This window comes from Zasmidium cellare, assembly GCF_010093935.1.
Source record: "Zasmidium cellare ATCC 36951 unplaced genomic scaffold M409scaffold_4, whole genome shotgun sequence".
Classification (NCBI taxonomy): domain Eukaryota; kingdom Fungi; phylum Ascomycota; class Dothideomycetes; order Mycosphaerellales; family Mycosphaerellaceae; genus Zasmidium; species Zasmidium cellare.
This window is the reverse complement of record NW_022986948.1, coordinates 451,787-475,608: the sequence shown is the minus strand read 5'-3', so window position 1 is coordinate 475,608 and position 23,822 is coordinate 451,787. Positions and strand designations below refer to the sequence as shown.

The 23,822-nt window shown below is 52.4% G+C and overlaps 9 protein-coding genes across 9 annotated transcripts; 4 read left to right on the top strand and 5 right to left on the bottom strand.

Annotated features, from left to right (window-relative positions):
• Positions 1 to 2,204: 2,204 nt before the first annotated feature.
• M409DRAFT_63367 (uncharacterized protein) lies at positions 2,205 to 3,204 on the top strand (the record flags this gene model as incomplete). Its single annotated transcript, XM_033815565.1, has 2 exons — positions 2,205 to 2,861; positions 3,193 to 3,204. 2 exons carry the CDS (start codon positions 2,205 to 2,207, stop codon positions 3,202 to 3,204), a joined length of 669 nt encoding a protein of 222 aa, XP_033672673.1.
• Positions 3,205 to 3,630: 426 nt separating this feature from the next.
• On the bottom strand, positions 3,631 to 4,962 carry M409DRAFT_63366 (uncharacterized protein; the record flags this gene model as incomplete). The annotated part of the gene is made up of 2 exons (XM_033815564.1): positions 3,631 to 3,784; positions 3,848 to 4,962. The coding sequence occupies 2 exons, from the start codon at positions 4,960 to 4,962 to the stop codon at positions 3,631 to 3,633; spliced, it is 1,269 nt and encodes a 422-aa protein (XP_033672672.1).
• A 2,346-nt stretch (positions 4,963 to 7,308) lies between these two features.
• M409DRAFT_63365 (uncharacterized protein) lies at positions 7,309 to 8,004 on the top strand (the record flags this gene model as incomplete). The annotated part of the gene is made up of 1 exon (XM_033815563.1): positions 7,309 to 8,004. One exon carries the CDS (start codon positions 7,309 to 7,311, stop codon positions 8,002 to 8,004), a length of 696 nt encoding a protein of 231 aa, XP_033672671.1.
• A 4,586-nt stretch (positions 8,005 to 12,590) lies between these two features.
• On the bottom strand, positions 12,591 to 13,651 carry M409DRAFT_50425 (uncharacterized protein; the record flags this gene model as incomplete). Its single annotated transcript, XM_033811532.1, has 4 exons — positions 12,591 to 12,861; positions 12,928 to 13,130; positions 13,190 to 13,337; positions 13,401 to 13,651. 4 exons carry the CDS (start codon positions 13,649 to 13,651, stop codon positions 12,591 to 12,593), a joined length of 873 nt encoding a protein of 290 aa, XP_033672670.1.
• A 480-nt stretch (positions 13,652 to 14,131) lies between these two features.
• On the top strand, positions 14,132 to 16,366 carry M409DRAFT_18013 (uncharacterized protein; the record flags this gene model as incomplete). Its single annotated transcript, XM_033804318.1, has 12 exons — positions 14,132 to 14,278; positions 14,329 to 14,388; positions 14,463 to 14,553; positions 14,613 to 14,672; positions 14,719 to 14,830; positions 14,886 to 15,070; positions 15,128 to 15,202; positions 15,258 to 15,484; positions 15,539 to 15,584; positions 15,639 to 15,971; positions 16,033 to 16,137; positions 16,200 to 16,366. The coding sequence occupies 12 exons, from the start codon at positions 14,132 to 14,134 to the stop codon at positions 16,364 to 16,366; spliced, it is 1,608 nt and encodes a 535-aa protein (XP_033672669.1).
• A 625-nt stretch (positions 16,367 to 16,991) lies between these two features.
• M409DRAFT_18012 (uncharacterized protein) lies at positions 16,992 to 17,378 on the top strand (the record flags this gene model as incomplete). The annotated part of the gene is made up of 1 exon (XM_033804317.1): positions 16,992 to 17,378. One exon carries the CDS (start codon positions 16,992 to 16,994, stop codon positions 17,376 to 17,378), a length of 387 nt encoding a protein of 128 aa, XP_033672668.1.
• A 661-nt stretch (positions 17,379 to 18,039) lies between these two features.
• Positions 18,040 to 18,334, bottom strand: M409DRAFT_18011 (uncharacterized protein; the record flags this gene model as incomplete). The annotated part of the gene is made up of 2 exons (XM_033804316.1): positions 18,040 to 18,135; positions 18,191 to 18,334. The coding sequence occupies 2 exons, from the start codon at positions 18,332 to 18,334 to the stop codon at positions 18,040 to 18,042; spliced, it is 240 nt and encodes a 79-aa protein (XP_033672667.1).
• A 1,802-nt stretch (positions 18,335 to 20,136) lies between these two features.
• M409DRAFT_50422 (uncharacterized protein) lies at positions 20,137 to 20,912 on the bottom strand (the record flags this gene model as incomplete). Its single annotated transcript, XM_033811531.1, has 3 exons — positions 20,137 to 20,284; positions 20,353 to 20,723; positions 20,787 to 20,912. 3 exons carry the CDS (start codon positions 20,910 to 20,912, stop codon positions 20,137 to 20,139), a joined length of 645 nt encoding a protein of 214 aa, XP_033672666.1.
• Positions 20,913 to 21,591: 679 nt separating this feature from the next.
• Positions 21,592 to 23,463, bottom strand: M409DRAFT_50421 (uncharacterized protein; the record flags this gene model as incomplete). The annotated part of the gene is made up of 1 exon (XM_033811530.1): positions 21,592 to 23,463. One exon carries the CDS (start codon positions 23,461 to 23,463, stop codon positions 21,592 to 21,594), a length of 1,872 nt encoding a protein of 623 aa, XP_033672665.1.
• Positions 23,464 to 23,822: the final 359 nt, after the last annotated feature.

The window sequence follows — 23,822 nt, the reverse complement described above, 5'->3', positions numbered from 1 at the left end:
ACCCGTCTGTCAGGGCACTCCTATCGCAAAACAGCGTTTCTCGGAGTCCCCGATGATCGTACTGACGTGAAGTTTCGAATCTGATGCCAATTTGCGAGGCCCGCTTTCAGGAAAAAGCGAAAGTGAGACGGGAGTCGCTCTGGACTTGGCAATTGCTCTGGACTTGGTAATTGCATCCCAGAAGGCATTGATGAGTCGACAGGCTGTGTGATCCTCCCTGTGGAGCCGAGGAGCGGCGCGGACTCTGTCGAGTGTCGATGACATGACGTTGGTGACGACTTTCCCTTGATGGGCATTAGTTCGGTTTCGAAGGCTGGACAACCACCAACTGCATCGGACGTTGTTGTCGATTCTTGCTTCTTCGCAGCATTCCACCGCTGTGGTTGGCGGCAAAGCAAGCGACAGCGGGATGTGTGCCTTGGCCGCGCAGGAGCAAAGCTATGAGCCCTCGATGAAGCCCCAGACAGGGCCCCAGCACCCCAAAATCAGAAGGTCACTATAGGGCTCCTTCCGTAGGGCGAAAGGATCGTCGGAGTCGCCGTCGAGTGAGAGCCGCCCAGATCCTCAAGTGATCGTTAAGCAAGCAGAGTTTGCCGTTGCAGGAGCCCAGATGGAAGGAACGAAGGAGAAGGAGGATTGCAGGATTCTTTCTAGGGGTCGCCTTTCATCATCACTCTCAGTGGTCAGACCGCTCCCGTCATCCTTCTCGCACAGCTGTACTAGCAGAGTTGGGAAGTAGCCACAATCCTGTGCGAGGCTCGGAGCGCGTGGAGTCCTGATCGGACTCCTCCCGAAGGCGTCTCTGGCAGTTTTGCAGCAGAAACGAAAAGGACATCCGTTAGCTGCATATGTGCATGTGTTGCATCTCAGTGATTCTAGCAGCCGAGCTTCGGTATGCGAAGTTCCGCAGCACAGCAGTGCGTCTGCTCGTCCATCGGCGACCAACCGTGTTGGCATTGTTGCTTGTGCAGGATGCTCTAGGAGGCAGCTTCCTGTTCCCTCAGGCAACAGCGAGATTTGGTATTACAGGTCAGAAATCGAGATTTCGCTTCCGAATTGCTCGACGTTCCTCGGTGCGGCTCGCCATCGTGGTTGGAAAAAGTCATCCGTGGGTGTGCCCTACATGAGCAAAAACGGCTTCTCGCACTGGTTTGAGTAATGCATGCGAAGACTGTAAGCCGCTGTTATTTGCTTCATCGTTGACCGGTCAAGTCTGGGCATCATGGAGCGCTGATGTTGGGAGCATTGTCCATTGTTGGTGATTCGGTACCCTGCGTCAACACCCTATGCACTGCTAACCGCGTTTCATCCCTCGGTTTGCTGCCCACGTCAAATGTCTAGGAGGCATGAGGAGTGCATAGCCACGAACATCTTCCACGACAAGCAGCCATCGCCAACCAATCTGTTCGTGCTCGCCGAGAACAATAAGACAGTGAGTGCTACTGGCCATCGTTGGTACGATTGCATGTCGTCGGGATAGAAGGCCCAAGTGAATGCACCTAACCTAGAGCATACCGGGCTACTCGTTAGTCTGTATGCAGGTGCTTACCAAAGCAACATGACAAAAGTCTGGCGCACCATCAAAGCTTGTGAAGGCATTTGCTGTCGCTGTGTGGTGGACTTTTGTTACTGAGTGCGCAGCTTGTATGGCTCCTTCAATAAGTTCCCAGGACCTGCATGTGTATGCGCTTGGCAGATGCTTGATCCGAGTGTCGCCTGCGGTATCCGGCAAGATTTTCGTAGGATGCCACGGCTGGACTGATCGTGTTTTCGTTTGGTCGACGAGCTACTGTATGATGTCTTTGGGTATACAAGAGCGATGTGACTCGTGCATACTTGCTCTCAACCCATAGTGGGACTCTGAACCGCTACCTGACGGGCCAAGTGGTAGCATCCGCACGATTGGAGGACTTTCTCTGCAATACGTGAGCGGTGCTTGCCTTGATCAGCATCGTCAAGCTGGACTTGGTTTGACAACGTCGCCCTAATAACGAGGCAGAGGCATTTGGGAAGAAGGAACGAGGTCTGCATCCTGAGGTACTTCTTTTCACAAGGATCTTTCACGGTTGCAGATTGTAGTCGCACCATCACGAATACCCGGGAAAGAGCCGATTGAGGACCGCACGCGCAGGGCCAGCTTGTGGCAGTCATGATAACGGCACAGATACTGCGTCTGCTCCAAGCCACACGCTGCACCTCTTCTAATGTCTTTACTGGAAGTGTGCTGCTTCAGCCCCGAAAGCGCAATCATCGCGAGTGAAGCAGGGGCCGATCGAATCGAACTGTGTGACTCTCAGCATGCTGGAGGAACAACGCCAGCAGCAGAATGGTTGGCCCGTGTCAAGTCCAAGGTGACGATTCCTGTCTTCGTCATGATCCGTCCTCGAGGCGGACATTTCAACTTTTCCGATGCCGAGTTCCAGCGCATGAAGGCTGACATTGACGAATTGAAACCCGCGGCCGACGGCTTCGTTTTTGGCATCTTGGACGACAAGCGGGAGATCGATGTTGGCAGGACTGCCCAATTGGTACGAAGAGCAGCCCCATTGCCCTGTACATTCCACAAAGCCTTCGATGAGACTCCAGATCCTCTCCAAGCCCTTGAGGACGTCATCGCCACTGGTTGCCACTCTCTACTGAGCTCTGGGGGCGCATCAGCAGGAGTCGGTGAGGGCTTGACTGTCCTAAGGGCCATGGTTCAGCGGGCTCAAGAACGGATCATGGTCATGCCTGGGGGAGGGGTGCGGTCTAGCAATCTTGCGCGTGTCCAAGCGGCCACTGGGGCGTTCCACTTCCACTCGTCCGCAATGCACAAAGACAGCAGTTCGCCCGATGCTGAGGAGATCCGGTTGATGAAACAGGTGCTCCATCAACACGCGTCAGGAGTCGCATCACGATCTGGGTCACTGGGAGAGGAAAACTTTTCTCAAGACGCCACCGGGTCGACTTTAGACCTGCCAGCGGTCTCAATTGGAGCAACACCTGTGGAGGAGCGGCAGATGAGCTTTTGAGGTGGTTGAACACAGACACTGCCTTGCGTGCGTGTCCTCTGTCTTGGCGGCTGGTGAGGCTGAGCAGAAGCGGCGGCTGATCATGTTGGCGGACATGTCAGTCGGCCCGAGGAAGGACGACCAGCCGGCTCTTTGACAGTGGTTTCGGCTGATACCAAGGCAACCGGCATGACGGAGGCAGATGAACGTTTAGGCTGAAGCAGGGGCGAGTACTTGGCTCTAGCTGCTGGCGCAAAGTAAGCGTGTTGCGGCGACTATTCCAAGTATAGGCAGAGCAGAAATGCCTGAAGCGTCCTAGTTATCGGTAGCAGAACCGTTGATGCATCAGGGAGAACCTGCAGCGGATGGCGTTATAGTTAGTTGGGGCATGCGACCAAGCGAGGTTGACCAAGATGGGGTTGTTATTAGAGAAGGATTTCGAACTTTGTGATATAGGAGGGCGGCCGAGGACAGCGCACAGACCAACTTGAAGCCGTAATGATCACTATTCTATACATTTGAATCGAAGACTGCCGACATGGAGGTTGGTACTCTTTTGGGACACGGAGACGATGTCTCTGCAGTCCTGTCGAAATCCCATCGCGTTTCTGTTACATCATGATCGAACTCCAACCACAATCTACTCAGCGACCCACACAGCTGCCATGCCCATTCCTGTACCAACACACATGCTGGTCACGCCGACCTGCTTGTTCGTCCTCTTGAGTTCGTAAAGCAAAGTGCTGACTTGTCGTGCGCCGGTGCATCCCAGAGGGTGACCGAATGCAATTGCTCTGTAAGCAGTGTTAGTTCCATGTATTCTTAGGAGAAGGAGCACAATCGATGTGTGGACTTACCCTCCCTTAGGGTTGATCTTCTCGTGAGGCAGGCCAAGCTCATTTGCACACCACAAGCACTGCGATGCAAACGCCTCGTTGATCTCGAAGATATCCACATCGTCCGTGGAGATTCCGGATTTCTCGAGCGCAACTGGGATGGCTTTCCAAGGTCCGATACCCATGAGAAGCGGGGGCACACCGACGATGGATGCCTGAACGAACTTGCCAATGATTTGCTGGCCTAGTCGCTCGGCCGTGCTCCTCTTCATCAACAGGACGGCAGCTGCTCCATCGGAGACTTGGGATGCGTTACCGGCGTGAATCGTGCCATCCTTGGCGAATGCAGCGCGAATCTTGCCCAGCGACTCAGCAGTGACTTCACGAACTCCGTCGTCACGGGAGACGGTGATCTCCTTGGTCTCCTCGGTCTTTGGGTCCTCCCACTTGACCTTCAACGGGGCAATCTCCTGGTCGAACAGGCCCTTTTTCTGAGCTTCGATTGCCTTCTTGTAGCTGTTGGCCGCGAATGCATCCTGGTCTTTCCTTGAAATGCCCTTGTCCTTGGCCATTTGTTCGGACAATTGACCCATAGGCACCTTGCACTCTGCAGCGGACTTGTGGTTCTCAAGGAGCTCGCTGAATTCAGTGACAGCTCCTGGGCCATACTGGGTCGACATGCTCTCGACACCAGCACCAACACCGATCTCGATCATACCAGACTTGATAGCATTGGCAATGTCCGTAACGGCCATCAGACCGGAGCTACACTGTCGGTTCAAACTCTTGACACCAGTAGAGTCTGGGAAACCGGCTGCCAAAGCAGCAGCACGGAACTCAGTGGCGCCACCGCCTGGTGCGAGCACACATCCCACTGCGATATCCTCTACAAGCTTTGGGTCAATACCTGATCGCTGGATCAGATTGACAAAGGCGCCATGCAGCAGATCCGCTCCTGCTGTGTCCTTGAAGCCACCTTTTCCTCCTTTTGTGATGGGGGTTCGGAGAGCAGCAGTCACAACCACATCGTCGGGGTGTTTCTCGAGTAGCGATGGCCGGCCAGACGGCTGCATGTGAGAGGCGACTTGCGAAACGCGGGACTGCGCTGCGGACGTGGTACCTGCTTGGTTGGCCATTTTGCGAGACTGAATATGAGATGTTGTGATATGGTGAGGAACAGAGATTGAGGACAGTTTTGTTCACCTTGTGATGAGAAAACACCTGCTCCTCATGACCTTGTTGTTTGTCCTGGTGAGCAGCAAAGAAGCGAAAATTGGCCGAGGCGCCGAGGCAACATGTGATGAATGGAAGATGACGGCCATCACGTGATATTGGTAGACCTCACATGCAAATTTTGAATGTCTCGACTTTGTCGTGGTACAACGTCCATCTCGAACACAGCGTCAACTGCAGTGCGGTATGAACGGCCATGGCAGCGATGCACAACTGTGAAGGAGTGGCAGGGGACAGGCGCTTGTCCTGCCCGCTGCAGAGGTACCGATCCCTTGTCCGGCGGAGAACTCTATGGCATCATGTAAGCGGAAGCGAGCGCTCTGCCAAGCGCCAGGCTCATCCTCGAATGCAACGCCAAGAGCCCAACCGATTCCTGCGTGAAGCTGTCGTAGTACGTACTTGTGCACGCCTGCTGGGAAGGCTTCGGCTGGCATCCTGCGATCCTGTCGCGCGTGGCGAGACCAGGTCGTTTGGCCCAACCCTCGCAATCCCTTCCTCACTCTACCGCCCACCGTCCTCACGCGGCTGCTGTGGCTGTCCATGGGAATGCGTCAGGAGCCAGCCACCGACCTATTTCTTGCCCATGCTGACCTCAGTGGCCTTGAATTACGCTCTGCTCGGTGCCGAGCGTCCGCAGCTTGCAGCATCAGGCTCTTCAGCAGCAATGGGAGCAGCAGCGTAATCGCCGGCCCTGAGTTGGTGGTGTCTTGCTGGGCGCCTAAATATCGTGCGGATGAGTGACAGCTGGATTGTCGTGCGTAGTGCCGTGTGAGGCATGCCGGAACGGCAGCATAGCAGTGGCAACGTAACGGCGAGCGGTGCATTTCGCAGCACTTGTGCTTGCCTGTGAAAGGCAGGTCACTCGATGACATACGTACTCCTACCCTACAGAACTGTACCTCCTATGCGGGCACCGAGATTTTCGCTCAGCTGGCGCCACTGGTCGCCAATCCAAGAATACACCATCTGCTCGGACCGTCGTGGCAGAACCAAGAACACGCTGCGGATTACTACTCAGAGCCGGCCCTGACTTCAGCCCTATTCTCAGTCTTCGCAACACGGCGCCCGCTGAAGTGCGAAGGCACAACTCCGTGCGGATGGCGGGAATCGTTTCTCCAGGAATCAGGGCCACCATCGATCGGCACCGACCCGGAGTTGGTGTCCTGCTTTGATCATGCGGCTGAGGCATCGACTGACGCCTCCAACCAACAAGACAACGGCTGCGACACTCGCACCAACTGTGGTTGTCGAACCGCCAGCAGAAAAGACTTGAGGCGTATAACCTGGCACAAGTCTATTGCACATGCATTAGGGCGAACAGGATGCCGCTGTTCCAATCCACATGGCCTCTCAATCCGCGAGGCTCGTTATACTGGGCGCGAGCGTCATGATTGAGTGTAGTAGCGCAAAGGAGCGCATTGCATGCTGCAGGTTGCACATCCTTTGCCCAACACGAGCGGCAAAAGACTCGTGCTCAGGATTCTCTCCCCATGTCACTCGGCACGTACCAAGATGACAAGGCTGCTCGTGGGAAGGCAGGAAGCCACGACAAGGTGTCTAGCAGCTTGACGCCAAGGCATGGAAGTTTTGCTGCTCCGGGAACTGTTAAGCGACGCCGCAATCCTCCAAAGACAAGTGAGCTCGAGCCTTCGCCTTTTGATCCTACAGGATCTAGCGAACGACTGTCTTCTGCATCCTGGTGTTTATCCGAGTGCACACCCGTGTGTAAAGCAGCGGCAACCTTATCAAGCAAGCCACCAGAGACTGGCACCTGCTGAGAGGAGCCCGTCATCAGCCTCGCGATGACCCTTTGATGCTTTAACTGAATTTCGTAAACGACCCGGACGAGCTTGTCTCAGCTTGCGGCGCTTCGACTTTTGTTGACCTCATACATACATACTCCTTGCATCCCATATACCGCCAGCTATACGATCTCCCAGCATTCTGGCTACACACCCTCCTGCACTGCTACTTTAGGTTACCGAGTGGCTTGCCCACTTAAGCATCCTCATCCACGTGGGCCTCCAAGCCTGAAGAAATACGGCGATACGCCTAGGGTACCAATCCGCTGTGCCTCTTAAGTACAGCCCTTGCCCTCTTACAACCCGGGCGCAAGACCATCAGAAGAAGCCTTGCGCGCCTGAACACGGACGAATCAACCCGACTAGCACCTTCGTCTCCTTCAGCTTGGACCAACCGGCTCGACTAAAAAGTCTCGGTCTGCGAGACATTCTTCTCTCTACATGACCATGACGACTGCCACCAGAGACCTTTACCATGCGAGCGTCAAGCTGCCCAAGATCCACACGTCATACCAAATAACAGTCTCGCGGCCCTCAGCGTCACCACTATCCACATCGACTCGACCCTCCGCGATGCCGGTTGGCACTTCTCGAGAGCTTCCCATGCCGACGGTGACCCGTATCACCAGCCTTGGTCAAGCACAAGCGACACTACAACACTGCTCGACCAAACTTTCCAAGTCATGGCAGAACAACCCTGCGAGGAACTCGCCGCCAGGCTCTCCTCTGGATGCCAGCGACAAGCGCCACTTCCAACAGTGGCTCGATCAGTGGGAGCAAGCATTCACGGCATACCTTTCATATGCGATGCCGACAATGAAAGGGGACGAAATATCTCGTTCGCGGATCCTCAAGGCAAATCATCTGTCTTGCGCCATCCTCGCATCAGATCGTGGCCCACATCCATCTGCCTATCAGGTCTTCGACGCCGAGTTCCAAGCAATCGTCGAGCTTGCCGGTGCAGTGGTTCAGTCAAGACCGCAAAAGTCCGATCGGTCGTCCACCGAGTCTCCAACAGAAGCAGGTCCAGCTTCCAGCTCGCTCGATGTCCGAGAGCCGCTCTATGTTGTTGTAGCTCGCTGCGATCGTGCTTCAACCCGGAACCAGGCCTTGGAATTGTTGCGAAGGATTAGTGCTCGCTGAGTCTGCCTCGTGGACATGTCTATTTCTCAGGCGAATACCGTCCTCGGCCCGACGGTGTATTCGACGTTCGATACTACCAACGAAACAGTCCGCTGCACCGGGACGCCTAACTGGCCACTTGCCGGATCCGGTATGTGTGCTTATGGCGGTGGCCTGAGGTTTCGCAGGATGCGCTCGAAGTCCACGGCGGGAGATCATCCTAGGGTTGCAAATTCGCTTGGGAGCTGGAATCCTTCAGGTCCTTCCCGTGCCACGACACCACATGCCATGTGGGCCGCGCTTCTACTTCGGGTAAAGTCGGCGGCTGCAGTCTCAACGCTTACGCAAAATCTGGGTTTGGAACGGATTCCCTGAACCAGTCTATTCCTCTTTTAAGGCTGAGTCGATCACTACTCCAGCCCTCCTGACCGCCGAGCTCTACAACGCTACATGAACATCAAGTGGAGGGATGCAACAACACGACGCGGCTAAGGGTGCTGCTTGAGACATGCCAAGTCGACTCTCGGTCTGTACGATGATGGCAAAGCAGAAGACATGCAAACGGCTGGCTAAATGAGCCTGTGCCGCATTCCTTTGCAGATTCCGCAATTCTGCCGCAAGACGACGCTCGTATATGAGCGTCGTACAACGAAACGCCGGCCGGGGTTCCGTGGCATATCCGCGACAGCGTGTGAAGAACAAGCCGTGTGGCTTGTTCGTTCAGCTGTTCAGTACGCAGCAGTTGTGGGGATATGTTGCACGTATAGCGGAGTTGGACGCAAGAAGTCGGGGCAGAATGAATTCAATTCATGTCTGGGGTTTTGGAAGACGGCAAATAGCGTTGTTACTACATTTCGGAAAAGTTTCTGCCAATCATACTCAAAGGTTGTTCTCGAAAAGCGTTCATTCCACGACCTTTCATCTGACAGGCTGGATGACACTGTCGGAACGGAACAATTTGTACTATCCGATTGAGGAAGGCATATACCCCGGATGAAAACAGACATTCACTTCACTTTTCCAAGACCCACATAGCGCAGAGGGCATCGGTACACGCACTCGAAGTACGCTTTTTCTTACATGTCAGATATGTAATCCAGGTTGCATTCAGGAGAAGAATCGACCAGTGTCGTCAAAGCAAATTATAGCACTGCCCCATTGTGCCGAAGAAGCCGTATAGCGAAAGTAGGTACAGGAGTTTCAGGTCCACTCTGCGACCCCCCAATGCAACACCTTCTCGGCATCTCCCATCCATCTCATTTCAAGAGTGACCTATAGGCAGTCTGCCAGTCCGAAGCATTATGCACAAGAAGAACTTTCAATCGTTACACACCTAAAGGTCTGGCCCGCCCTGAAGCCTATTCGCTGGACCCTCGAGATCCTACTCATTCCTTCCCGGAGGTGGAGGGTCGGGTGGCTCGCGCGATGAGCCTCTTGTGATGTCTGCCTGTGATGTCGGCTTTAAGGACTGTACGACTTCTTGTTTGCTGTTCTCAGATTCCATAACATTTTTGCCATCGTTGCCGTGTCATACTGCGGTTGCAGTCAGGAGCACATCTTCGCCACAGCCCAGCGTCATCAGGACAACAAGAATAGATGCGGCACAGCATTTCGGGCACCGAAGCACCAACAAGTTGACATCATCCAAGCAACAACAAGAAACCAATAGCGACCAACACATCGGCTGCGTCCGAGGAGGATCGATTCAACCCGACGACAATGCCATCAGGACCATTGAGAGTGTAAAATTTTGCGAAATCTTCCTTGGGCTAGGCCATACCATCGGACCAACGTCCTGTCCTCTCACCGTCTTACTGTACTCCGGTCACAGCCTAATGATCTCACATGTACGATAGGAGTCCGCGTACAATCCTTTACGAGCGAGCGAATCGTCCCACAAAGCCACAGCCTACGTACCGCAAGCTCCTTCGAGAAGCATGCAGCGAACAACCATGTAAGAAAGCGAAACCCCGAGATGGCATTGTAATCAAAGGACATGAAGGAGCTTGCACGATCCATGGAGGCTGATGGCAGGACCGAGTCTCACGCATACGCATCCTGTCCATCGCGATGTTCGCTCCGTGCTACGAGCTCCGTGTTTCGTCGAGGATCAAGTCAGTCGTCCAGGGCAAGATGTCGGTAAAACAAAAGCAGAAGACAATCCGAAACAATTCGCATAGAGTATGACACGGGATGACGATGACATATCGTCGTCCTTCAGCCCTATGAGAGATCAATCCTCTTCCCGTGAAGACAAGCCTCTCGTAGGGTCGGTGTACGAGTTCCATCAGTGAACGGAGTATGCCGTGAACATTTCTTTGATGACTTCCACAAACGGAAATGAGTATGAGATTGCGGATGACAGCAGGGCCTTGCCATCCTCCTTCCTTTCGGATCCCGGACGTATCGAAATACCGAAGTGACTTTTATGCTGTTATCTCGAAGATATTGGCACGCCTGAGTCGCCGCTAATTCTTTCATTGTAGTCGTGACGATCACAGCCGTATCCCCATCCAAAGACAGCAATTCTTGCGACAAAGTCGACGCCAGAGCTCCAATGCCCATTCTCTCGGCGCCAACGCCCAACGCCCAGGCCCAGGCCGTTGATCTGCGGAACGAGCAAAGAAGGAAGGAGGAGGATCACTTTTGACACATGGCGCAAGTCGTGCATGTACTGTACCCGCTCCTCCTCTCCTTGCTGCATGCAGGAACGAAGCACCCAGAGCGTATGCGCATTTCTTGCTCGATCAGGCAAGTAGTCGGCTGGTTAGTGCCCGTCTCACCTGCGTTGACGAGATGAGGTTGGCCGCAGTTATCCGCTTGCGTGCCTTTGGATGACAAAACTTCCCGAGGAGATGCGAGGTCGAGGAGGGAGCTCGTCGTCAGCTCGTGCATGGATTTGTGCGGAAAGTGAGTGTATATATTGATTAGTAAAGCATTTTCTGTACATACGGCCACAGGCAGATGAATATAGACCATCCCGTCCGCTCTGGTGTACTCAAGCATCTGACCGCCTGATTAGTACTACGGTGGGTGACCACGTGGGAATACCGGGTGCTGTATGTTTTTGTCTTTTCTTTTGCAATTTCTTTGGGCGGTGGATATTTTTTTGCATGGGCTTTGAATTTCGCATTTATCGGAGATACAATTATCCGTGACTACTTGGCCCTTTTGGGCTAGATTGAACTATAAATCTCCAACGTCAGGTCTCGAGCTTTACCGTCAAGACTGCAGCATGTGTTTTTGTTCTTTGCAACGACGCCAGGGATCTTTCTCATCATCTTCAAGTCATTTTCAAGTCACCTTCAAGTCTTCTACTCTCCAGAAAACTTGGAGCATCATGTAGTCACAATCCTCTCCAACAGACGAGTTCCGGCCATGGCATACACACTTTGACGCAGAAACTTGAGAAGTGTGGATTGCTCGAGATGAGGTGACGCCTCAAAGATCATTACGGTCCGCACCAAATGAGTATACAGCGCATGCATCATTGTGGCTGAAGTAAGATTGGCTTTCATCTAGATTAAGTCGTCTAGATTCATGATGTTTTCATTCCGGCATTCTTGGCACATATTGGACTCTGATCACAACAGCTATGGCTCAATGGGTTGATGAGCCTATCAAGTGAACCTAAAGAGCAACTGCTGTGTCTCGTTGCACTCCGATAGTGGTCATCTGCAATATCTTATTGCCGTTGAGCATGGGACCTCCAACGTGATGCCGATAACATGTGACAACAAGTGAGAGAGAGTGCATTCTCTTCTCTCCTTCTCTTCTCACAACTACCAACGATCTCGATACGACCTCCTACAGCACCTGAACTAAGCTCAGAACATGGCGGATATGACTGTGAACAGGCTTCGTCGCGATGGTATGACCAGACAACCGATACTGTGAACACCGGCTAACTTCAACGACGGTCACCACCTGCGCCAACGAGTGTTGGCAGGCCACCAACTCCAGCAGGCAGTTGGTCCACTCTCACTGCCAAATGTCAACCCATTCCTGCGCCCTTTCGACAAGCGCGTGGAAGTTCGCACGACCGACTGGACAGTGACGAGTGTGGATATGGACCCTATGACAAAAACAAGCACATCATGGTCAGAGGCGAGGATGGCAGTGGCGAAGAAAATCCCGAGGGCTTCTTTTTTCACTTCCGCAATGATTACGGGTCGCCCGTATACCAAGCTTTGAAGTTGGACTTTTCGAAGGTTCGATGCTTTGCAGGTTGCTGCGTAGGAGAGGAAAACTGTCCACCTGCGCCTTGTTGATTTCAAGCTACAATTCAAAATCCCGAGGTCGTTCTTAGTCTACGATCCAGCAGTGTTCACTGTCGAAAGTTTCGTCAAACAGTTAGCATCTTCCCAGAGAAGTGCATCATGATGTACCCCATAATTCCTTCGTGGCTTCCTTTCATACTTTCGAGTGCTAGGACTCTTCGAAGTTTTTGTGCTGTATTGCTAAATAGCAAGTAGAGAAAAGGGAAGGAGCACTTGAGGCGTTCTTGACATGTGATGCGCGCGGGCTCGGTTTATTACCGATGCGATGGCCGACCTTATTATGTCTGTTCTTGACATCAAACCTCTATCATCTTCTTCATCAAACCATCATTGTTGCAACGACTGTGATATCGCCTCCATCGCCGCCACCTGCTTGTTCATCGCGCCCATCAAGAGAGCGATATCCCGCCCTGCCATTGCAAACCGTATGCAAGGATGCCGCTGCGCCAGCTTCTCCAGGAGATCCGGTCTAGGCTCAAGCCCTCCAAGCCCAACGAAGACTTTCCGGCCATCTATCGACGCCTTCTCAGCTGCATCAGCAATGCGTGCAACTGTATTCTGGAAGAGGTCGGTATCGTATTGTCCAGGGATTCCAAGCCTGTTCAAGAAGTGTCAGTCATGAACGGGCACCTGGCGTGCATAGGCAAGTTTCGACGAAACATACTCCATGCAAAGATCCGCGCAGCCTATGAATAGTGCATCAATTCCTGGCACAGCAGCTATTTGCTCAACATTCTCGACGCCCGTTGTGGTCTCGATCATGGGCATGATCATGACAGCATCGTTGACCACGGTCGAGATTGTCGAGTAGGATAGCCTAGTCTCGTACTGGGTCATTGCTGAGACCATCGTCACCGAACGATGTCCCTGGTGAATTCTCTTAGCTCTGTGTTTTGTCTACTTTCAAGTTGGAAGAGAACACTTACCAATGGCGGAAACTTCGCTGCATCAACGCACATATTTGCTTGCTCCACGGTGTTCACATGGGGCACAATAATGGTCTGGGCACCTGAATCGAGACATCGAGATATCCATTCTGGCGAACAGGTGGGGACAACCACGGTCGGGGAGATTCTGAGAAAAAACGGAAATGTTAGTACTACTGATACCGAGGCTTGGGACTGAGGTGCGACCTACCCAATGTTTAAACAAGCAACAGCGATGTCCTTCATGGTCTCGATGCTCATAGCCATGTGCTCCAAGTTCATCAAGACAGCCGAGTAGCCGGCCCGTCTCGCGATCAGGGGCATCTCCGTGGAGAAGGCTATCCTCAGGCCGAACGAATACGCCAACTTATTTTCAAGCATGAGCTTCTTGACCAGGTTCGGGCGACATACTTCTCTGGCCAAGACGATCTTTTCGATGGAATCTCCGTTTGCTGTCGCCATGCTTGGAAGAAGATCTCAGGATACAGGCAGGCGATGGGGTAGATTGCGGAACGAGTTGGAAGTTGGAAGTTGGAAGTTCGAAGTTTCCCCCTTTTGGCAACTTGTCCTCGTCTTCAAGCTCTTTTGGTCCCTCTCACTCACTTTCCTTGATTACTGTTGAGTGTGTACTTGTTGAAGTACTAGTTTTTACATGGCCGACTTGCCCTATCCGAGATAGGCAAAATAGGGGCAACGCAGCGCGGCCAACGACGATATCACGGCATATGATTTCAAGACTCGGCCAGCGGCCAAGGTGTCTTCAAAGATACCCGTAAACTCGCCATACAAACCCCGTGTGCGCTGCATCGATAACAAGGAGCAGGGCCGTCCACAGGCGACTATGGTCTTGGCACTAGATAAGATGTCTATGTCTCAGCGCTTGTGCTCAACAAAGCCGTTCCTGTTCTGGTCTCATCTTCTTCAAGAACTTCAGCTCTTACCATGGATGACGACAAGAAGACCGCAACGGTCAGCGCAGATGCTGTGCCTGACATAGCAGTTGGACATCAAGAACCACAGAATGTGTCTTTCTGGACGAAGTTGGTTAGCCACATTTGGGACTCAGACCAGCATTTGAAGAGCCCGGAGGTCTGTCTGTTCAAAGTAAAGATCTCAAAGCATAGCTCACCCTCTGCTAGGAACGAGCCCTTGTAAGAAAGCTGGACTTTGGCATCCTGATATGTGCCACACTGGGCTGGGTCAGTATCGTCCACCACCCTCACGCTACCGATGTCTTCGCTGACGAACATGTTCTGTAGTGGATCAAATGTAGGTGTTCACGAAAGACCAACGAGGAACCAATGGCAAGCTCCCGCTCACCACAATATCTGCAGATATTGATCAGGGTAACCTCGCGAATGCTTGTACGCTCTCCAACACAAACACCTCCACTGACGTACAGTCCGATGCTAACGTGCCATAGACGTGAGCGGAATGAAAGAAGACCTCAACATCCAAGGAAACGAGTACACCTACATGCAAAGTGAGTCCGCTGCATCCTTCCTCCTTTCATCGACTGACAATACCAGTGTGCTACACCATCTCGTTTGCGATCATGCAGATACCAGCGAACATAATCGCCCTGAAGGTCCGCCCTCGCATCTGCATTGTCATCTGCGAGCTGGGCTGGACAGTCTTCACGTGCGTACAGTGAAAATTCGTGCCCCAACAGCAATCTCGACTGATGTTATGACAGGTTCGCTCAAGCTGGAGCAACGAGCTCTTCTCAAATGTATGCTTTTCGGTTTCTGGTAGGACTTTTCGAGTCCGGCTTCTCCCCGATCATCATCTTCTTGCTTGGGTCATGGTACACGAAGACCGAGCTCGCCAAACGAGTTGCCATCTGGCACGTAACGGGCTTCTTTGGGCAGGCTACAAGTGGTATGGATCTCTTTGTCTTTATCGCTGAGAGGAGGACAAGGAGACTGACTTTGGCAGGTTTCCTACAGGCTGGCATATATGCTTCACTGGACGGACACCTTGGCTTGCCCGGTTGGAGGTGGCTTTATATCAGTGAGCTGAATCATTTCATAGTGATTTGCTGGAAAGTAGTACTTACCACTCATAGTTTGCGGCTGCATGTCGTTACCAGTCGCCATATCAGTGTGGTTCTTGCTTCCAGACTATCCCCACAACACCAAAGCATGGTACATCACAGAAGACGACAGACGGCTCGCGATGCACCGTGCGGCAAAGCAAAACAAATCTGAGATCACCGGTGTCCTGGATCTTAACCTGGTCAAGCGAATGTTTGGTAGCTGGCGTTGGTGGGTTCTGTGCCTGATGTACATCTTTGTAAGTGTGAGCCCCTGAGATTGTTCGCGCGGCTGCTGACCAGGCTTTCTCCAGTATGGCAACTCATGCCAGTCCAACCAGTATTTCTCAATCTATCTCAGTAGGTCCAAGTGCAGACGAAACGGAAATCAGAATTCGCTGACCGGAAACAGAGAGCGCCGGGTACAGCGTGTCACAACGCAACGTTATACCAGCTTCGCCAACCTAGTCACAATGGTCAGTGACTTTGGCTGGGGCTTCGGCTCAGGCATGACCGGGAATCGAGTCTGGTGGATCATTGGTCCGCTCCTCATCACGACCCTGCCTGGTGCTTCGATACTTACCGCTTGGCCCGGTGAGGATGCGGCTCGAGTCGCTGCGTTCTTCCTGGTGGCGTGCGGCTATGTCACCGCCGTGACATGGAGGTGGGCGAACGAAGTCAACTCTGGAAACGCCGAAGAGCGTGCTTTGACCATCTCCAGTATGAACGGGCTGTTCTACGCTACTAGTCAGTGATTGAGTGTTCTGTCCGAGGCATTGGTGAGGAGATACTGATCCTGCGTTCCTAGACTCCTTCCTGCCGATCTTGATCTTCCCACAGACTACGGGGCCCAGATTCCCTCGAGGATTTCCATCAATCATTGCGTTCACGGTAGCAGCTATCGCGTTGACGTGTAAGTGCCACAATCGCAGCCCCCGTACAGTGTGATCTTCGCTGTTAACCCTTCCAATCCAGTGCTCGCCGACTTCCTCCATAAACGGCAGCTGAGACAAGAAGCAGCAGCCTCTACAGCTTCTGAGTTACAGGAGAGTGATCCTCAAGATGCTGTTGCTATGGACACAGATTTGGACAAGGGCAAGGCTGGGGACGCAAGTCGACTCTCGACATCCTCGATCGTTTGAAACATGAGAGGAGGATTAGAAGGTCGCATCCCACAGGATTCGGTGCGGATATCTGCAGTCATTTGGTCTATCAGCCTGTGCTTTGTGGAGCGCCATAAGTTTGAGGCAAAGGTCAAGATGTAGACTGTGGATGGCGTTCCCAAGGCATCGACCAAATATGTCTCTGTAGTGAAGGTCTGGGGATGTCCGTCGTGATGCTGCTTTTCTCCACAATAACCTCAACTCAGACGATATTCGATGAATGGACTCACCGGTATGATACTCCTTCTGCATTTACCAAATCCTTTGCACTATGTCGTACAGCCAGACTTCTTTGTCTGTTATGAAACGCTCACCGGTATTGCTCGAAGTTCAACGACAACTTCCCTTCAGCTGGCACAGCGACGCTTGTTCTGGCGGTGTTGGTGTCCTAACACGAGGTTTCGTGCTTCAATGTTGAGTTGTGCACAGTCGAGCAAATGGAGCAATGAAAGTCCGACGATAAGGTCGCTGGTCTTCGTCAGGGGTATAAAGGAGCAAGACAATCTTCTCAGAGTGATCTAATTCTTACCGGCATATCATCGTCACTGATTCCAAAGTCACCATCAAACGTTCCAAGATATCTGTCAACCTCGTCAACTCTAAAATGCAAAACAATCTCAATCTTGCCAGCCTCGCCGCTTTGGCGGGCCTTCATGCCTCAACCCAAGCCATCAGCATCGGCTTCGGCCAACAAATCATCGAGCATGGCGGCAACAAGTGCCTCGAGTGGACCACCTGGGTGCACGGCGAGAGCGCATGCCCGGAAGCTCACGATCTCACGGCTCAGCAAAACGATCCATGTAACATCGAATTCTCGCACTGGGGCACCACCTTCAAGTTCTTGGACTGCAGCAGCGATAACATCCCTGGCGCGGTTATTGATGTTACGCATCCTGATGTCGAGGTGAGCTGCAGTAGCAGCAATGACAAGAAGGTCCATTGCCATGGGGATCAGCATGATATTATCCAGAAGGTGCAGTGTGTGGACTGATAAGGATGAGATGAGCGCGGCGGCCATGCAACGGGACGCTTGTATCGGACATGGACGAGGATGGCAAGGCGATTGCTCTCGAGTGGTGAAGCGATGCGAAAGCAAAGGGTTGATGTATTTGGAAGTCTGTCGTTTCTATGAATGATGATGTGAACTATATGGTGCGCTTAGCAGCAAGGGGACATACGATAGTCGATTTCTCACCTTATCGCCCTCCCCAACAGCCGTGACAGGGTGTGTCATGTGAATCAAACGATTTGTGAAGATAAATAAAACCAGGACGCACATGTGGTATCGATGCTCAGTCTGTCTTTAGAGTGAGCAGTGTACTCTTCATTGTGTCTGAAGTTACTCCGATGTCGTGTGTTTAGTTCTCTGACGCATTCTCCCATACTGTGGTCTTGCACGAGAAGACCTATTCGAACTGACTGCGAAACCGGAGTACCCTGCCTGCCGTTGGCGATAACATCTCCAGTCTGTCTGGAATATCCGCGTGTTCCATTCGAGGAAGAATGTCGGAGTTTTCTGAGCCGAAGCCGACGGTAGCCGTCCTTCGCCGCCTGGTTTGTGAAAGTGTCGAAAATCGCAAATGTTGCTTGATGATCATCGCTGGTTGATTGCTTTCATGGTTCATGGAGTCTTGTGGCACACTCCGGCGAGATCAGGATGTGAACTCATTGGGCCAGCACTTCTCCTTCGTCCAGGCGGCAGAATGAGTGTCGGCATGCTGCTCCAGAATCTTGAGATTCGTGTTGTCCTGGAAATTCGGTCAAATCACATTACGGCTTAGTATGCACTCGTACAATACTCACAAGCTCCTTGCGACAGAAAGCGCAGATGGACTTTGGCTTTGCAGCCTTCACAGGCGTGCCATTTGGAAGCACGGCAGCGCGAGTACCGGCGGCGTCGCCCTTCTTGTGCTCCTTCTTGATGCGGTCTTTCTTGGTGATGGGCATTTTTGGCTACTGTCGGATGTGTTGTGTTGTCGTGGAGGGAGATGTGAGAACTGGTCGTGTGTGTTGAGAGATGAAGTGGAATCACGGTGGACGTGTCGTGGCGCGTGAAGAAAGAAGACGGTAGATAGCGGATTTCTCGATGAGATTATTCGCGGTCTCTCAGGGGGAGAGAAAAAGTTTTTTACTGTTACAGTCACGTGCAAGTCTTGGCGAGATCGTTGCCTCGAATCTGCAACCGACTCCATCCGAACTTCACTCCCTTCACTCACTCAGTTCCACTTCGCTTTCACGTGCTTGAAAGCCGTTCATTGGCAACAACATCGAACGTCACACCTGTGGCGGCAACAGTGGTACATGGCTTCGTGATGCGGATCAATTCTCAGTCTTCACGTAAATCGCGCAGCGCAGCCACGCGTCGGGGCATGTCGGACAGTTTTGGATTGTTCGGGTTCCTTGAGGCCTGGTGGTCAGCTCCAAGAACAGCCTGGATCTTCATCAAGTTTCGAAGCCATTCAAACAAGCGGCCTTCCTCGGTCGTATCCAAGTGTCCCACATCTGGAGAGACTTCTGACACGAGCGTGATGCTGGTACCTGACACATGGACCCTCTCACAGTCGGCCATCTGGCTGTTCTCTTGGCAAAGATAAGGACCTCACATTGCTTCTCCCACAAGTTCCAAATAACCTCTCTCTAAGAAGCTCGAGGCGCCACTTTTATGAGCAACTCGTTAGTATCTTTACGGATCGGCCTATTGCGTGTTCCTGTCAGCCCTGGGCGCTGCCGGTCAGTCTTATGCTTTTTCATCCCTGCGTCGATCGATCGTTGTGTCCCCCGACGATTCAAGCGCCGTTCAGCCATCACATCATGCTCGGCATCCGTAGTTAAATCAGATGTAGGGACCTGTGTTTGTTTGAACTCAAAAGATCCTCTTTACTTTTACAATACTTCATAGCTCTTCGTGGTCGTTTTCTGAGAAGTAGATCAGAATCCACCCTTTTCAGTTCGAAGGCTGTCAACGACAAACCAGAAAAGATGGCACAAGCAGAAACATACCTCGGGATCAGCCCAATCCAAAGCCCAGCCGAACTCCCCAACGACAATCCGTACGACAACGACATCTTAGTGGAAAATACCCGTCGTAACTCGTTACAAGCGCAAGACATCGTTCCAGAAGGCATCAAACAGACAATACTGGACAGATCGACTGATGCACAATCGTCATGTCGACGGTGCTCGGGCGATGGCACCGTCGCAAAGCCTTGCCGATTCTGTAACGCGACAGGCAAGGTCCGAAAAAGAAGTAGCTGCGTAGACTGCGAAGCCGAGAAGAATGGCTGTGGGAATACGAATTGCAAGTCCTGTTTGGGGTGTGTACACACTGTAGGACATGCCTGTGCACGGAGCATGGCTGACCATTCAACAGAGTTGGACGGGTCATGTCGTCGAATGACTGCGAGACCTGCGATGGTAGTGGCAAAGGACTCTCCCTAACCTGCGGAGACTGTGGTGGTTGTGGTCATGGAAGCCCTTCGAATAGTGCTCGATCTAGTGTCGACTCCAAGTGCGACTCGATCCCAGAGGAGAATTAGTCCGCCTTGTGGCTATAGCCGGGAGAGATTGGACTATGTATGGCTTTTTGTATTAGTACGAAACCATTCTTTGGAGAAAATTTCTCGCAACAACATGATCATATTTGTTCCTGTCGTCGAATCGATCTATAATACCCCTGCTCTTAAATCATCGGGTTGACATTCAATCTACCCTCGTCTTTCCACTTCAAGCAGAATGAAGACGGTATTCGCTCACTTGAACTCCTCAGCGACGTTCTCCACGGCGTCCTGCCACTCTTTAAGACCGTATTTCTCCACAAATTTCTCGCTGGCCATCTCCATCAAGTCCTTAACAAACCCCTCGTTGACAGTTTGCCCTTCCAGTCTGTAGTCCTTGCCCCTGGAAAACCACAGGCGTTAGTACCAGTATATTAATCATGACGGCGAACCACAGTGTGCATAACTCACCCAATACCAACAACATTATGCTTCGAACAACCCTTCGAAGTTGCCGTCTCGGTGCCGTTGACCTCTGGCATCTTCTCAACGTCACGCTTGCCAGCACCAGGGTCTGCAGAACCAATGACCTGGCAGACACTACCGATTCCCAAGATCGTAGCCGTGCGGAATGGGCTATTGTAGACACAATCGTTGATGGCGTACGTATTCTTGCAGCCACCCCACTCGCCACCCGCGAGAAGTTCGTGGAGGTTGAGGGTACCTGCCGGTCCAGCACTCAAGCCTTGGGCGTACTTGAAGACGGATGATGCAGGAGGCTCTTCACAGCAGATGGCTTGGCCGATATTCTTGCACGCGAGGGATGGGCGTGTGCCGCTGTTCTATGAGAAGAGATGGATGTGATTAGGGTGTAGTCCTGCCGACCAAGTTTTGGAGCTGCTTACGGTGTTGCAAGAGGGATTATCCTGAGCATAGTAGCGGATAGTGAATCCGGATGCTGCCTGGGCGAGGGGTGAGCAAGCTAACGCGAGCAATGCGAGGCTCTGTAGCGAGGATTGTGCGAGAGGCATTGGGCTTGAGTGGAGGAGTCGAGAGGAGGTATTTGATGTGATCGTGCTGGATACATGTCTACACACATACTTATGTACTCACTTCAGACTTCTCCTTCTCAGAACCGTGAAGCCCCTTTCACCTCAACAACTACGTAAGCTATCCTGCCAGGTGGCTGCTTGTGCCCGCCTCTAGAAAGGCTTTTCGTAGTTAGTATCCTTTGAAGTCGTCGCCTGGTGTTGCAAATTGGAGAGTTCAAGGTTCTCTTTCGGACCGTTGGCTGGACGTTCTCATCTTGCATGCTAAATCCAGAGAAGTATCCTCACCGGCATGAGAATAGGCTCCATGTGGAGAGGTCTATTCGGCAAGGATAACAGTGCTTAGGCCATCAGTGGGCACGTTGGATCCTTTGTCTGCGGTTATAATAGAGGAGAACCATGAAGTCATGCAGGATGTGTTCGAGGCTGACTTTGGCATGGGGAGGCGTGCAGCAATACGGTCGCGGGGGTTTTGCAGACTATGATTGAATGTGAGCGATAAGGCGGATACAGGAGGATCAGACGTACACTCATACACTTGCGTTGAACTCATTCTCTCGACCTCTTTCCTTCCACTCATAGCCGACCAAACTCAGGTCTGCGTCCTTGCTACTCCTGTCAATGACAAACACTATTGTGCGGATTTCGCCGTGCTCTTGCGCTAGACTAAGACAACCACGGTGCTCTTGGTGGTCTGCAGCCGTTGAATGACCTTCTCGTACTTATAAGTGCCTGAGAAGCTCATCCCTATTCTGCACCACGTCCCACCCTCGCATTTAGACAAGACGATCCCTACCACGAATGATATTCGTCTCGGCTCCTCGTCAATTTCCAGGAATATTGAGAAGAATGCCAGATCCATCTTTCGAATGACTGCTTCTGGCACATCGGGTTCATCAAGGGGACAAGACAGTGTTCCTTCGAGACCTGCGATCTGGAGCCTCACTTGTGAACCGCTTTCTCTCGAAGACCAAGTCAAGGGCAGGAGTTTGCCAACACAAGCCAGAAAGCGCCGGCCCTCGTTCTCGCCACGGCATACCACCGCGGCGAGGAGTTCGCCAGCCTTAGAGCGATTCATTGATTCGTCGAAGTAAAGCTGGCAATCCATCGAGACCCAACTCCAGCTTGGGGCGCGATACTCGCTCGCACGGCCCAGTTGTCTTGCCTCGTAAGTTACCTGCCAACACAAGGCTTTAGGCAGCTGGCGCCAAAAGAATCCTTCAACGAAGTCATCCCCAGTGAGTCTGGCGATCCTGTTGCCGATACCTTGAATGGCACGCGGTTTGTCTGTTTGCGGCTTTGTCAGACCGCATCCTGAGTACACGGTCATAATGCCGTTCCAAAGCTCGTTCAGATTGCCCTGATACTCTTCAAGTCCGGCCGGACGCAAGCTATTGATTGAAGGGCATGTGAGTTTCCAGCCGGAACCGGGGTACTGCTCACACAAGAGCGGTGCTTCCGCGCACTGCCACCACAACTGGTCTTTCCCGTAGTGCAGCATTCGAGGCGACAGTAATCGCTCCTGCACGACCCAGGCTCGAGAAAAGAGATGCAGGTTATTGAATGCGGTGTTCCGGTCCCGGTAGAAGTCGGTCAGAGCATACATCTGACTGGGCTCATTCTTGGCCGCCTTCCAATGCAGAAAGTGCGTTCGAATGAATTCAGATCGGGGCTGGAAACAGCCTTCTTGCGAGGATGATGCGTGGGAAGCGCCGATGTTGAGCAGACTGTTGGCATAGACGGTCTCCATGAGAAGCGATTCCCGCTCCCAATCCTGGACACTCTCCGGTGAGGACCCTTGCAAGATGCAAAAACTGTCGATCCACACGTATCGAATGCCAAGATGTTGGCAGACCTCGCAGAAGTCTCTGAATGAAGGTGGTAGCTCTTGGATGGGTCTTCCGACCATGAATTCGTTGATGTTGCTCGGTGTGAGGACGTCGATCGGATGGGTGCCCCAGCAGTGACTGAGTGTAGCGAAGGGTCCTTCGGGCATCTCATCTCTCGTCTTCACCAACCTAACTCGATTGCCGTCTATCACAAGCAGTCTCGTCGGGTATTGCTCAGGGGTCCTGCTGACTCGACAACTTTGATGTTGACCACAACATTCATCCAACCAATACTTTGCAAGATCGAGACAGTGGCGTCCGCCAGTGGTAGGTTCCATCAAGGACAAATTGCTCAACTCGAACACTTTTGACGCTTCATTCACACGCTCCAAATGGAACATCGCTACTCTGCTTCGATCTTTCATCCCTAGGGGCATAACCTCCAGCCTGTTGAAAGCCTGTCTTGTGGTGAGGACCGACATCGTGTAGATGGTGCCTTGGTCAAGGTCTGGGAATCTGTGCAGTGTGCCGGAGCAGATGAAACAGCCGGCAGCGGCTGCCTCTCGCAGTGCGGGTGCTGTGAGGTGGTGTTCGAGCCATTTCTCGCCGGATACGACCACGAATCCGATCCTGATTGATGTTTTCGATAGCCAGTGGTCGAGAGCGTTGTCACCGAAGATGGATGTGCAGCGTCCGCAGAGCATCGTGGATATCAACCTCAATCTAATTGCAGGAGATCATCAATATGAGTATATTAAAGCCATCATTGTTCAGTGGAGGACGTGTTAACTTCAATGTTTGGTCCTCTGGAGCTCAGCTGGGCTGGAATCTAAATTTAGCCTGCATGCATGTGGTGAGTTGCTAGCAGTCGAAGACTGTGTAATGGCGACCACATTGGCCGTCACCCTCCAAAAGCTACAATACTGCCCTCGTCGTCCCGCTCAAAGTGCAACGCATGGAACCGTAATCTCTCAGTGCTCAGAAGCAACTGATCGCTACATGGCAGCCTCGGTGGCTTAGACAGCTTGCGGACGACGGGGATATGTAGATGCTTCACACTAAC